The sequence below is a fragment of the Lissotriton vulgaris genome, chromosome 3_1 (genome assembly GCF_964263255.1).
Source record: "Lissotriton vulgaris chromosome 3_1, aLisVul1.2, whole genome shotgun sequence".
Lineage (NCBI taxonomy): Eukaryota > Metazoa > Chordata > Amphibia > Caudata > Salamandridae > Lissotriton > Lissotriton vulgaris.
In genome coordinates this window covers 196,475,534-196,489,946 of record NC_141689.1, presented here as the reverse complement: position 1 = coordinate 196,489,946, position 14,413 = coordinate 196,475,534, and the positions used below count along the sequence as shown (strand labels likewise).

Below are 14,413 nucleotides of genomic sequence, written 5' to 3'. Positions count from 1 at the left end.
CAATTTTGAGATGGGACTAGTATTCTCAATTCTGCTTTTTTCTTTTGGTTTTATCTCTTAACCACTAGGACACAAATTAATACAAATAGAATGTCCTACAGAGCAACAGCTAGCGTCTAGTGCTCTGTAATTTGGCTTGCTCCATAGACTATCAATTACAAACCGCATCCCTCAATCGACAGGCTGGAATTGCATTGAATGTAGCGCAGCCCATTTCAGTATAGTGAACGAGGCCCAACCCCTCTTACTGGCACACCAAATAAGCATTGGAGAGCCATAGAAAAGAAAAGAGGTGTTCAGAATCAGAAATATTTCCTGACTGAGGCAGGATATATATACATTTGCGAAATAACCCCAACAACCCGAGACATTTCCTAGGGAATAGTTCAGTATTATATTAAGCCCAATGCCTAAAACACTGGTACAGAGAACAATACCAATTTGTTCTCCTTTTCGGTCTCCTTCCAGCTTTCTTCCTTTTTTTAAGATTAACATGCAGGCAACTTCACAAACTCATTTCATGCCCTGGTAAGCAGTGGTGCATGGTATTTAAAACAGCATATGCCAGTGGCTAATGGTGGGAGAAATATGATTAATGTAGTCGAGACAAATAGTGATTACTCTGCTAATCCGCGGCCATATTTACCAGGTCCAGGCACTCCCATATGAAGATGTATTGCAGTGCAAGGACCATGCATTTATGGATCAGAAATACATCACCTCTGAGAGCTTGAGAACTTTGTGGCTCGCGGATTGAGGGGGGGGGGGGGGGGGGGGCGGGAATCCTGTTGAGATCAACGTTAAAGACATGTTGGATACAAGAATGTAATCTAAAGCTACTTGTTTGCTGTCATCACTAAAGAGAATAGCTTTGAAGCCAGTGTTTTGCAGTGATGTTGTTTCGCAGTGGGAATACGGTGGAGTAAATGACAATTTCATGCAAAATGCCACCTCTGAAAATACAATCTCTCTTTTCCTAGAAATGCTTTTTGGGAGATCTAAATTTGTCACTTATCTGAGGTGGAAAAAACCTACTGTTTTTGTATAACAAACAATTTAGTATAAAATATGTACTTAGTTTCTGATTTGCTCCCCTCTACGCTCTTGTTTAAAGCATGCCAGTAACCACATGGAGTTAAAAGTATGTAAAAATGTGGAGGTATCCCTTACAACCTTTTAATAAGGTCTACCATGTGACAGGAGGGTGCCATGCCTTGAAGGGACAGGGTCTCTAATGGGGACGAGGCTTTGAGCCCAGCACCACCAGGCCAACCATGGGGAAGGCGTGGCAGGATTTGCAACACAGCACTGCCACAGCAGACCCCTCCAACTCGCCCCAAAAAACATACACAAGGCTTCTGAAGCTGCCACCGATGCCCTGAGGAGGATGTAAAACCCATGATGGACGTCGGCCATGAGCATGTATTTTTATGTAGCGTGCTATCACCGGGGTATCTTGGCTGCACACAGCCTCCACACAATGACCTGGATCTCTGCTCTTTTCAAGGGTTTCCAGCTCACTTTTCAAGTGTGTCTGTGGCATTAGAATTTGCATTAAAATATTGACATTCAAGTGATAATCTTCACTTTTTTTTTCAACCTCACCAAAAAGGGCTGCAGGACACTCAGTTCAGATATCGCCCCTCACTGATTCACTGCTTGGTTTCTAGGTGGCGGGGATGTGTGTGGAGGACTGAAAAGGCCTGAGATCTGCAAATAAATAGTTAACATTGGGTCACGTGCCTTCATAGCCCAAGGTTGTGAAGCTCGATTTCCCACACTGCCCACATGTACTATACTAATTTGTATCACCAGAATAATTTACATAGCAATCAGTCAATTTGCATATACATGGTTATCCTGAATTTGCAAGCTTGTTTGCAGCCCTTGAGGGGTGCTGGTTGTAGCCCCACTGATTTGCCGGCAGCCGCACAGTGGCATGATCACACACGGAAGGGGTGTGATCAGGGTGTCGATTCGAACTGCTCTTGGCAGCGGGATAGGGAATGCATCAAAGTGCTTGGAACGTTGGCAGCTTGAGGGCGACGCCATCTTTCTCTTTTCGGCTGGACACGTTCCGCTTTATCAATATTAAAATGTACTTCCTAAAAAAGACAGCTGGAAACTGCCATCAATTTCGTACAGTGTAAGTAAGTGTCAATGTTTTTTTTATTTATAAGTAAAGCTCAAGCACACTGGATTAAAAAAAGAATAAAAAAAGAATTTTCTGACAGACTAAAAAAGTGTGTGTTTGGAACTTGATTTCTTAAAAAAAACAGTAATGGTAACAGCTATGGTCTATGAGCACGCTACTGTTAACCCAATAAGTTAATAGCGACTTTTAAAATGATTGAAAGTGTAAACAAACCCACTGCAGATAATGGGGTGGGTACTTCTCAAATCAACCCGTACATTAATACTATTGAATTATGCTGATCAAATAAAGAAAATGTCTTCAAGAATACGGCTCTCCTCCAGCTCCTCGTCTCCTTGGCTCCGTCCCTGTTGGGGTCCGAGAGCCAGGGGGCGCCGGGCAGGCTTGTGCTGACTCCGGGGGGTCACGCTTTCCATGGTCCAGTCAAATGCTTGTTGGTAAAGAGGCTGATGTCTTTGCGTGGGAATCGGGGTCATATCGTCCACGAGGTTGAGGAGAGAGGCATCATACCTGCAGAAAACAAAACATTGACGCATCGTTAGTAAACCGTGACGACGGACAATCTACATTACCATCTACTTATGTGTCTGGAGAGGGGGTACAAATATACGTGGAGCCAAAATAAACGAGCACTTGCAGTGCAATAGGTCTCGCATTTCCGAGAGTTTGAGCTATTGAATTTTAAATGATAATGCCTTTTATTTATGTGTTTACAAAACCTGCAAGAGGCGTTTACACACTTAAATGCAAACCTATGGCAATGCAAGCAAACGGCCGCATTGTTCCAGCTTCTTTGAAAGTGAATGCGCGCATGGCGCACTGGGTGTAAGCAAAGCATGTCGTTGTGCCTAAAGTAGGAGAAACTCAATAAAGAATATAGTGCTTACAAGACTAAATAACACATACTGTGTAACAACCGAAGTAAAGGGGCCAGTAGCCATTGGAGGTTACAAAGTGTTCTTATACATGCAACTGTTTGTTCTCGTGGATGGCACCCGCCATTAATAACATGTTTATGGTTAAACATGTGCCTCGTGCCACAGTTCCTTCTCAACGAGATCAGAATGCCACTGCAGCCAGTTAGTTTGATCTTCGTTGAGTGAGGACGCACTCTCGTGCATGCCGCTCTTTGACAAAGTATTTTCTTGAAAAGAATTTAAGTGCTGCCTTTTTGGTGAAGCCACACCTTCTTTACAGTGGTGCAACCTCACAGTACTAATTCAAGTGGGACGCACCCGCACAACATCCCATAAAATGCAGTCCAACTCCACAGTATCCTGTAAGGAATGGCGCAACTTTACATCATCTGGTAAAGTGCAGAGGAGCCCCACAGCATTCAGGAAAGCATGGAGCAACCTTAAAACATCAAGGAAAATGCAGAGCGGCCAAGGAGCACTCTGGAAATTTGGCACAACTACGAAGAATCCGAGAAAGCAGGGCACAGGACCACAGCGTCCAGGAAAGTGCAGCACAACCCCACAACGCCCTATAATAGCGCAACTTCCCAGCTTCTGGTAAAGTGCAGAGCAATCCCACAGCATCCAGGAACGTGCATAGCAACTCTACTCCATTCAAAAAACCGCAGAGCAACCACACAGCGCCCGGGAAAGCGCAGAGCAACCTCACAACATCCAGGGAAGAACAGAGCAACCCCACAGCGTCTGGAGAAGCGCAGAGCAACCCCACAGCACTCGAGAAAGAACAGAGCAACCCCCCAGAGCCCGGGAACGCGCAGAGCACCCCGCAACGCCTGGGAATGCTCAGAGCAACCCTGCAGCACCTGGGAACACGCAGGGCAACCTGCAGCACCGGGGAACAACAGAGCAACCCCGCAGCGTCCTGGAACGCGCAGTACAACCCGGCGGCATCTGGGAACGCGCAGAGCAACCCCGCAACATTCGAGAAGGCACAGAGCAATACTGCAGCATCTGAGAAAGCATAGCGCAAGATCACAGTGTCTGGGAAAGCATGGCACAACCCTACAGCGTCAAGTAAACACCTGCCTAGCCCTACAGCGTATTGTGAAGCGTGGCACAGTCCAAGAATGGTAAGTGAGGCGTGGAGTAACCCAATAGTGATAGTTGAACAGCGTCCGATGAAGCAAGACACAATGGCACAGCAACCAGTGAAGTGAGGAACAATCTCACAGTATCCAGTGAAGCAAATTACCTAACCCAACAACCTACGTTGAAGCGAGGCACAATCCCACGTCTTCCAGTCAAGCACTATGCAACCCCACAGCATCTAGTGAGACGAGGGGCCACTCCCCACAGCTTCCATTGAGAGAGAGCACCAGTGACATGCAGTATCACACACTGCCACATGAACTCTCTTCTACAGCTTTCAGTGATCAGCAGCAGCATACCTCACTCCATACAGTTATCAGAAGTATACCCCGATTGAGTCTAATGCGAGTTAACAGTGTCCACTCTGTCTGTCAAGATAGTAGAAATCAATCTCGCTTCCGCTGTGCCACATCGGAGCCCTAACGATGTCAGGTGTTCCGCAACATACCTTCTACAACACCGCTCCCTATCCTCCCTACATTTCATACATGGTTGTACCCTTCACTCTCGGCACTCCGACTCCGCCCTTCGCCACTGCTCCTCGTTCAGCTTCTCCCCTTCACCCCACTCTCGGCTCCCTTCCCCAGTGACCCCTCTACTCAGTTCTCACCTTAGCCCTTCACACTGCTTTGCTGGCGCCTCTCAGCAATACCCAAATGCGTTGGTCCCCATTGCCAGTTCCATAGAAAGGGAGCGGATGCAAAACCCCTAGCACCGTGAGTGAGACCTCTAATAGTTGCTGAATTCTGGGTCTTTGGCACTCCAGCGACTCAGCCCTTGACTCTGGAGTGGTGAACTCTTCCTGCACCAGGTTGCCCGCCATCTCGGGATCCCAGCCTATAGTCAGCAGGTTCTGCCGAAGAGCACCATCGCCTCGTGACCACAACTTCAAACCCTGCTCCGCCCATTGATTTCATCACACGAGACCATGGGCGTCACCCGGAAGAGAATTCTCTGGCGTCCGTTTTTTTTTTTATAGTAAACAATTCTTTATTCATGTTCGAATTCGATTGACATTTAATCATGTATGGTTTAGGGAGCATATCGGATAGCACGCATCACAAATATAAAACTATATATGGCAAAAAATTGCAAAAAATTGGAAGAGGGCCATTGAAAAAAACATGCGAGACCTAAAGATGGATGAGGTGTGGCGCCGCGGCTAGGGTGACTGACTACGGAATCTGGGGATCACGGTTTGATGCCCGGCACCAGCGACAGATTAGCTCAGCACCATGCGACTCTGGGCAATAGCTTGCTTAATCTTCCCAACGGCCACCAGCGCCTAGAGACCCTTACGGGTGATTGTGCGCTTTACAAATGTGGATTTATTATTACTATTATTATTATTTATAAAGCACTGGATTCAAAGCTTCCTCCATTGTCCCGGCTGCTTTAAAAGTGAAAACACGCATGGCGCGCTGAATTTAAGCAAAGCACGTCATCACGTCTGCAGCAAGAGAAACTTAATAAAGAAAATAATACAAGTACTGTGTAACAACCAAGTAAATGGGCCAGTAGCCATGGGAGGTTATAAATGAAGACAAGGCTGTACTAAGGTGGGACTAACAAGCCTATTTAGGAATCAGAATCCAGCATTTACGAAGGACAAAGTCACAAGCCAATGAAAAATATGGGCGGGGCTTCTCTCCCGTAATGAACTACCACAGATCACTGGCTGAAAAAAGTGAGTAGTAATTGAATAGTAGCTTCTGTACCTAGGAACTCTTTACCATTTCAAAATATTTACATCAGAACCTAAGTGAATTTTGAAAAAGTTTAATATAGCGCTGTCTTCCAAAACCTTAATATAGCATTCTCCCTAATAGAAGTAAAATATGTAAGTAACCTTTGTGGTTGTTGGGCAGCTATGAGCCAAGCATTGTGGGAACTTTATGAAGTGAGTCTGCAAACCTTATATGAACTGCTTATATAACCGAGTGTATTTCTCAGCCTGGACAACAATCCTGCACAACACTATTAAGTTTGCACATGTGCAACACTGTTTTCAAAACACTTCAAACAATAAATCTCCCAGCTCCACCTGAGCATCCCCGGCTCCCAGCAGCACATATTCAGATCAGATTCTGAGCCTGGTCAGACACACCTTGTTGGCTGAGACTCATAAGTGGCAACTGTGTGTACAAGAAAGAAGCCAACAGCACAAAAGCAAAGGAGCTGCCATTAAGGTGATACTAGTAAGTAAAAATGCCCCCCCACAGAAATGGCATACACTGAAACAGCACAACAAGTGTAGTAACGTTACAATAACAGCAATGCTTCTCACAGTAATGCCCTGAAAAGGTAGCTTTCCTTTCAATAGCAAACTTTGTTTTTAATGTAAGAACTATTTTATTTACTGTTCTTGATATTTTACCCCCACTCTGCAGATGCCCCACATTCAGCCGCTTCACATCGTCCAACCCCATCCCATGCACCACTACATCTGTGGGTGTGTTTTTACGTCAAGGGGTGGTAGCCGCCCTGTAACTTTAGGGCTTTATATATTGATTGTACAGGTGGCCACCATCCATTTAACACTTAAATGTCTCATACACGGTTTCTCATTGGTAACCATTGTTTATTTTTCTTTATTTATCATATGATATGTGTGCATGTATCATGAGTTCTGATTGTGCGTCTTTATTTTTTCCATATTCATAAACTATATAGGATAGTGTTTGATTTTGGTATAGAAAGATCGCTCTCTCATTAGCGTATAAAAAAAGGCACATTTGGTACATGGTAACGCCTTGCATCCATAGGGGACTTCAAGCTAACACAGCGTACAAGGCAGCCCTAGATGTGGTATCTAGAGAATAAGCCTTACACAAGAGGTCTGAGGTAAGCCATGTGCTGCATTTTCCTAACCACAACATTTGTAAACAGAGGATGAGGACTGAGTTTGGGGAGACATATTGTAAAAATAATGTGAAATAAGAGCCCTCTCGATTTGGTAATGTTGAGAAAAGGTAGACACTACAGGTCTTGGACTCTCATTTGCGCTCAGCATCATCAATACATAAGACTAAACCAGAGAACCTGAGATGCTAGACTGCATGCAATCAAAAAGGCATCCGAACAGCTGAGCAACAGGAAAAATCATAAAATTCATATATGGACCCGATAAAATCCTAGTCTCAATGTTAATCAGTGAGATCGGGTGAAAGGAGCTACACCTTATCGCTGGTTTTCCTTTCGTTTGGATCACTACTATTGTAGACCAGTGCAGATCTGGTGGTAGGGTCCTTCCTCCCTAGCCTCCAAGTACATCTTAAGGAGACGAGGACCCAGGATCTCAGCATTCTTCTTAAAGAATTCGACCAGGAGGCCATTTGAGCCCGGAGTATTCCCTAAGTTTAGCTTAGAAGTTGTCGCCTGTATTTCTGGCAGTGTGATTTCTCCTGTAAACAATTAGGAGGGAAAGGGTCGTTTGACCTTATGGGTCTAGTAGGAACTCCTAGTCCCCTTGGTTTCAATAATTAAACAAATGAAGGAGTAACCCCCGCAGGTACTAAATACCTGTACAATTAGTACGGTATTGAGGTGCAAGCCCTGCCACCCAATCAGGGACAATCCTTTGTCCTTAGAAGACCCCTCACTCACCAACCTTGTTAGTGACATGCTTCATCATCGGGGTCCCACCCGGATAGCCGAATGCCATCCAGGTGTGCTGCGACACCTGATTACAGTGGAGCTGTTTTTTTTGTTTATATGTGATATGAATAAGAAAGTGTGATTGAAAGTGGTCTCAACACTACCCACTCGAAGTCTTTATTCTGGTATGGTTGGACAACCAGTAATAAAATATATATACAAATATATTTACATGTGGCACCTTTGCCTTGTAAGGTAGGCTGTGGTGTTAAAAATTAGACGTAAAAAGTTAAAAGGATAGGTCTACATGTTTCAACCTTCATGTGATTATAGAGGTTTTCTTCAGGATGAGTGTAACCTAGGCTGGGTGGTCTACACACGCTAAGGTGTATCCTGCCCTCGCCTAGTAGTGTAAGTGAAATCACAAAACTGTGATTTCATTAAAAAGTGTACTTCTCCGTGTAGTTTCGGGTAAAAACATGTGGAAAAAAGGAACGAGAAAGGGTGCGTTGAGGGCAAAGCAATCCAGTGCAAACATACAAAGAATTGTGCTTTGTGCACTGTGTGGGGATATTATGCCCATTTTCGGGACCGGAGCAATCGTGACTGGAGCAGGCTTGCGTGCTGTTTGTGAAAGAAAACACACGTTTACTGCCATCAGGATGTTATGCCACATTCGGACCTGTGTTGTATCGTGAGACGCCGAAATACGATTGCCGCTGTACCCGTGAGTGCCAGGAACATGAGTGGGTACGTCTCATAAGGAATAAACAATATCTGTGTCTAAGCCCCAGTATCGGAGCGTGCCGTGATTGAAAATAAAATAATGCGGTGCAAAAAAAGATCTTAAGTGCTGATTATTTGAGATCTAGTTAAAAACAAACACTCGCAACACTAACATACGGGCAGCACAAGCAGTCATACACATGCGAACAGATAGGGAAAACATTCTTACTCGAAGCACGCTGATTCAGGGCTTCATGAGCTCCCCCGACCCTGCTCTACCGTGCAGCCACCATCTAAAACGAAAAGTCATAGGGAAGTGAGAGGGACTATACGGTTCCGTCAAACCTTGACTCATCGGGTCGGGAGATATTTGGACTTACTTGTGGCAGCAGGAAGTCAGGCTGATTAGGCTAGCAGCGGTTCGGTCAGGTGCTCAGTGGGAGTGAGATACGGGCTCTACCGCGAAGCTAAAGTGTACTTCCGTGTTTGCCGGGAGGGGGGGTGGGGGACGGGGCGTATTCACGTGGGGCCCGGTTGCTGGGGTAACTGGTGCTCGAGTCAGACGCTAGGCTAGCGCAGACTCAGACGGTTGCGCAGCCCTGATAGCGTTGTGAGCATGGGATAGAATGAGTTACTCAAAAGGGGAGACGCTCGTCAGCGTAGTGGTGGACCAGAGGTGGAAATCTCTATTTAGGGGGTCCATGATAATGGAGTTATCAAAAAGAGGATTTAGTATAGGCTTCAATAAACCTTAGCAATGGCTCAAATGCAGGGGGCACTAGATGAAGGATTTCAGTGAGCACATTTGATTGTCTGTAGTTTCTGTCGAACCACCACTGCAAATTAGGTGCTTTCCCTACGAGTTGGCCTTAAGCAAATCTAGCTATGTTTTGGGGAATGTATGTAGTCCACTGATGTAATGCAAGTTAAATAAGTCCCGATATATTGCATCATCAGTATAGTCATGCGGGAAGCAACGTGTGCCCTTAACAGTCCTCATCTGTCTCTCTGAAGGACATAGAAGACCTCTTGGACTGGGTTAAAGTCTGAGCTAAACAACACACGGATTCTCTGCTGGTAGCAGTGTTGATTCAAAGGTCAGGTCAGAGTTAGTTTGAATTACAAGTGGTTGCACTTTTGTGATCTCATAGCGCAAACTCAGTCGAGATCAGGTAGATGTAATCTCAGGGTTGGGGAAACCCGTCAGCACCACTATGGAAGGGACCAGCCTGGACAATAATTGCAGAGGTCTGTACGGGAACCAGTAGCAGGTACAGAGAGGGCAGACAGAATCGAGCGGACCCATTGGTGGTAGTCTGACTGGAGACATCAGTTTCTCCTTACTGATCAAAGTGCACCAAAAATCTGCAGCATGGCCTCTTTGAAGGCCTCTATCTGCTGCAGGGCCAACAATGGCTAGGCGAGTTCAGAGCATGCAAGAACCAGATGCATAACCAATTTGGATTCTGGGGACCATGAAGGGGCACAACCTCTAGCTTGACACCCTGGTGCCTTCTTGCCTGACTTCGGGAGGTGGGATGGGGATGAGTTACCCATCATCTTTTTATGCTTATGTTTGAACTTTGACTTACCGGAAGATTACGAGTAGGAAGTTTACTTTTCATGTGAATGGGCCAATAAACAGGCCTGGAAATATTGAGTTGACTGTGATCTCTTTTGGTGCTTGGCGATAGAGATTTTTCTCTCGGTCTCGGAAGGCCTTCGTGTGACAGAGTAGACACACTTGTTGCAGGACTTTGAGTCATGCGCAAGCCCAAGTATCAGATGCAGACCTCGTGCTGGTTTGTGACCAACATCTATTTTCTGCAGTCACAGCACAGCTTAAATGCTGTCTAACCTAAGACTAGATCAGGTGAGACATTCTTTCTGTTCTTTCGAACTCCACAAGCCTAAAGACACATGGGCATGGAGGCAAGGCTGGATCTAGCAGGAGGGGAGCAGGTTTAGCCTACGAAACAGCCAACCAGTTATTTGGATGGTCAACAACTTCAGAACAATAAAAATATTTCTCACTATGTTTTGGCGATATGGTGCGTAGGAAGGAATGCGGAGAGAATGCTCACAATGGAAAACTAGGATCACATGTAACCTTTTCTTCTCTGTGATAGATTTAGTCTGATATCCATAAACAGAATAACAGAGTAGCAAGCAAAACAACATTTTGCCCCAGAGGAGGGAACCAAAAGCATAAATGGGAGAAGACTACTCAAGTTAAACAAATAATTCAGTACAGATACCTGAAAAAGAAGAGCATCCCTTCTAGAGTTACAATCAATACAGTGCTTAACGAATGTAAAGACTCAAACTGTAGGTAATATCTCTGCAAATGTCTGGAATGGAAACATTTATTGGAACTGCAGCAGTAGTTCCCCCTGTAGAACAGGCTTTAGGGTTATAAAGTAGGAGACTACTAGCAATGCATAAGACTACGTATAGGTAAAACATTTTGGGGGGAAAGAGGGGAGGGTTGGCATACATGTATGTACAACCCCCATAGTTAAAAAAAAATCAAACAAATAAATTACTGATTTGCCCGAGATCCGTCATCTTATCTAGGTCATATCTCATAGCCCTTTTTACATACAAGTGCTAATATAACTTTTTGCAGGAGTAAAAGACTCTGGAAGAAAGATTAGAATGGGAACTGTCTGGTTTATATTGAAATCTGAGATGACTTTGAAAAGTAAAGAGGAGTGTCTCCTTAACTTTTTTTGTGGAAGAAAAGCATGTAACATTTCACAGTGCAAAGAGCATAAAGCACACTCACCCTTCTGGCTGACTAAATGGCCATAACTACTGCAATGACATGGTTTGTAGGTCTTCTTTGTGCATGAACTCAAAAGGAGGGCACATCTTTTTTGAGAAGACAAAGGAAATCTGTTAAGGAGAGTTTGGTCTTCCGTTTGAGGGACATACTTTTCCAAGACCTTGCAGGACATTCTTACTCAAAGGAATAGTGATAAAAATGCTTCAGAAGGATCTTTCCTATAAGCAGTGATGGCAGCCAAAAGCACTTTGAAAAACGAAAATGAAAGGCCGGAGTTTGGCAAACTCAGATGATAAGGTAATACCTTCTCTTAAAGATACATTCCTTGGTCCAATTGTTGCAGGAGTCATCATATGTAGAATCTCTTCCACATGAACATGTATGAAGTTCATTTGGATTACCTAGGCATTTTCATGCAGTTAAATGGTAGGTACTCCGGATCCAGGTGGTCAAGCACAGTAGTTTTAAGACGGGGTGGGGATTCTTGCCTGACATTATAGTTAGAATGTGCTTGGATGTCTCTGGTGCTGTTGTGAACAGGTATGGATACCACCATTGTTTCAGTCAAAGTCATAAGAATCATTATCATCTTGCAATGCATCGCCTTGGTAATCTCCTTTTGAAAGAATGTAATACAAGGAAACGCATGCCCAAATGTCTTTGACCACTGCAGTGATACAGTAATCACGAAGGATTGGAGAAACTAGGCATGAAGACATGGCATTTTATGTTTTTCGTTGGGGCACAAGCCAATATGATGGAGGACTTTGTTGAAACTCTACTACGGGACCTCTTTGGTAAAGATCTCTCAGTAGTATTCATAGTAGAGTGCACCCATCGCTCCCTGGGCCCCAAACCTCCTTTAGGAGCCAAACCGCGTCCTATTGTGGATCGCCTGATGATCTACTGAGACTGTGACTCAATCCAGTACCAAAAAAACAACACCTCCTCCTATCCGGACTTTATCCTGCTGGTCCAGGCAGCACGCAGGGAATTTGTCCCAGCAAAGGGTATACTGCAACAAACTGGGGAGCCTAGAGCCCTCCTCTACCTGGCCAAGCTGATGTGTTGCCCATGATAGAAAGACGCATTTCTTCACAGATGCCAAATCAGCGCTGAAGTTTGCTAAACACATAGGAGGCCCCCTCAGCGGCAGCCGGTTGGTCCCTGGACTGAGTGACAATGAATAAACGTGCCGCCAAGGTGACAAGTCAGAAATGTTAAAAACAGAAAGACTCTTAATCTAAAGCTCGTTGACCTCTTACTACTGCTAATTTGTCCATCATTTAAAGTAATTGTATAGAGGGGAACAACCTTAATACAGACCGCGCTATACACTATTATGCAATACATTACTCTACTGAATGCCTTCATAAACGACAAAGCTCAGCCACCCAGCCAAATGAGGCTGGACTGTACGCCGGCGACTCCTAGTTCCCCAGGGATAACTCCTGTATAGCCCATGGGCTCTCAGATTCTCATCTCTTGTTGGGGTTTAAATGAGTGGGCTTATGACACAACCTAAAGGGGGGGGGGATGGTGTGGGTGGCAAGAGGGATGGGAAACTGTTGTTTTTTGTTGTAAAGTACAATGCTGAGACTAGGACTGTAGCAACTGACATACATACCACTAGCTGGAATAACGTGCCACACATGAGATCATATTACCGAAGAATACGACTCTGGCCACACTGCCTGAGTAGCACAACACGGCTCCTACCCCACTTAATATTAGACAACACACCATGCCTCTCCCTGACGTTCAACATGGCGACTACGACATGCATCATTTGGAATATCTGCGGACTAAACAACTATAGAAAAGCACGCCTTGTCCATTCATACCAAGCCAGACAAAGTTGACGTGTGCCTCCTAGAGGAGACTCACCTAAAAGGTAACTCAACATTAAGGTTGCGCGTGCACCAGTGGGGGGAAACCTACACATCTATCTACTCCAATTATTCCAGAGGAGTGGTAATATTACTTCAGAGGGGTCTTCCATGGAAAACATCCCAGGTCATAGACCCAGGTGCAAGATGTATTCTACTAGGGGGCGCGCTATATGGGTGACAAATCATTGTAGCAAATATTTACGGTCCCAACACTAACAATCCCGAATCTTTTATCCACATGTGGTCAAAGATACAATCTCTGGGCAACTTCAAGATCCTCTACGGCAGGGACTTCAATGCAATCATGTTGAACATATGGACAGGGTGGGCACCTCCCGCAGTCATCATCCTCAAGAGTTAGGCCCGTTCCGAGCACTTGTACATAATAACTATTTAATTGACACCTGAAGACACCTATACCCTACCGTGAAAGAGGGCACCTGTGTGACAACGCAACATGGGGCCTGGTCCAGATTGGACTTCTGTCTGATGTCCCTTGACACCCATACCTATGCCACAGCTGCCAACACCCACCGCGCACACTCTCGGATCATGCGCCCGTCATGATCGTTCTACAGATCCCGCTGGCCCCACCGCACTCCTTCACCTGACACCTCCGCCTGCGTCACTACCAGTTGCTGCATTCAGAGCTAAAACTCGCAAGAATATACTTGAATACTTTGAGTTTAACACACCTTCAGTGATATCACCAATAACGCTGTGGGAGGCCTTCAAGGTAGGGATCCGAGGCGCATGTATCGCCACACAATCTGGAGTGCTGAAAGCTATACGCAGCTCTGTTGACACCCTAAAGGGGAGATCTCTGGGATTTGGAAAGCCAGAATTTCCGGTCTAGGGATCCCACTCTGTTAGCCAATATTAAAGAAAAACTCTCTGAATTCCAGTATGCGGTGCATAGAGAGGTGACATTGTAACGCCTAAACACAGCATTATGGCGAGAGCGATCAAACTAGTAAAACACTGGCTAATCTTCCTCTGCCCTAAAGAATACCCTCATTCATTACTGAACTGCAGACACCACACTCGTACACTCCCAGATTGCCCTACTAGACACGTTGACGGCATTTTATGCTCAGCTATATACCTCCTCAACGCAACCCGAGGAATCTGAACTGTTGTGAGTATCTAGATACGCTCCATCTGCTATGGCTGGACCATGCACACCGCG

The 14,413-nt window shown here is 45.2% G+C and overlaps 1 protein-coding gene across 1 annotated transcript in view; it reads right to left on the bottom strand.

The window, feature by feature from the left end:
• Positions 1 to 2,151: 2,151 nt before the first annotated feature.
• KIAA1328 (KIAA1328 ortholog) overlaps positions 2,152 to 14,413 on the bottom strand; it is an 898,127-nt gene continuing 885,865 nt past the window's right edge. The window contains exon 11 of the mRNA XM_086960312.1: positions 2,152 to 2,665. Within this exon, the coding sequence (XP_086816438.1) occupies positions 2,437 to 2,665 (229 nt within the window). The 3' untranslated portion in view covers positions 2,152 to 2,436. The remainder of the gene's footprint in view (positions 2,666 to 14,413) is intronic.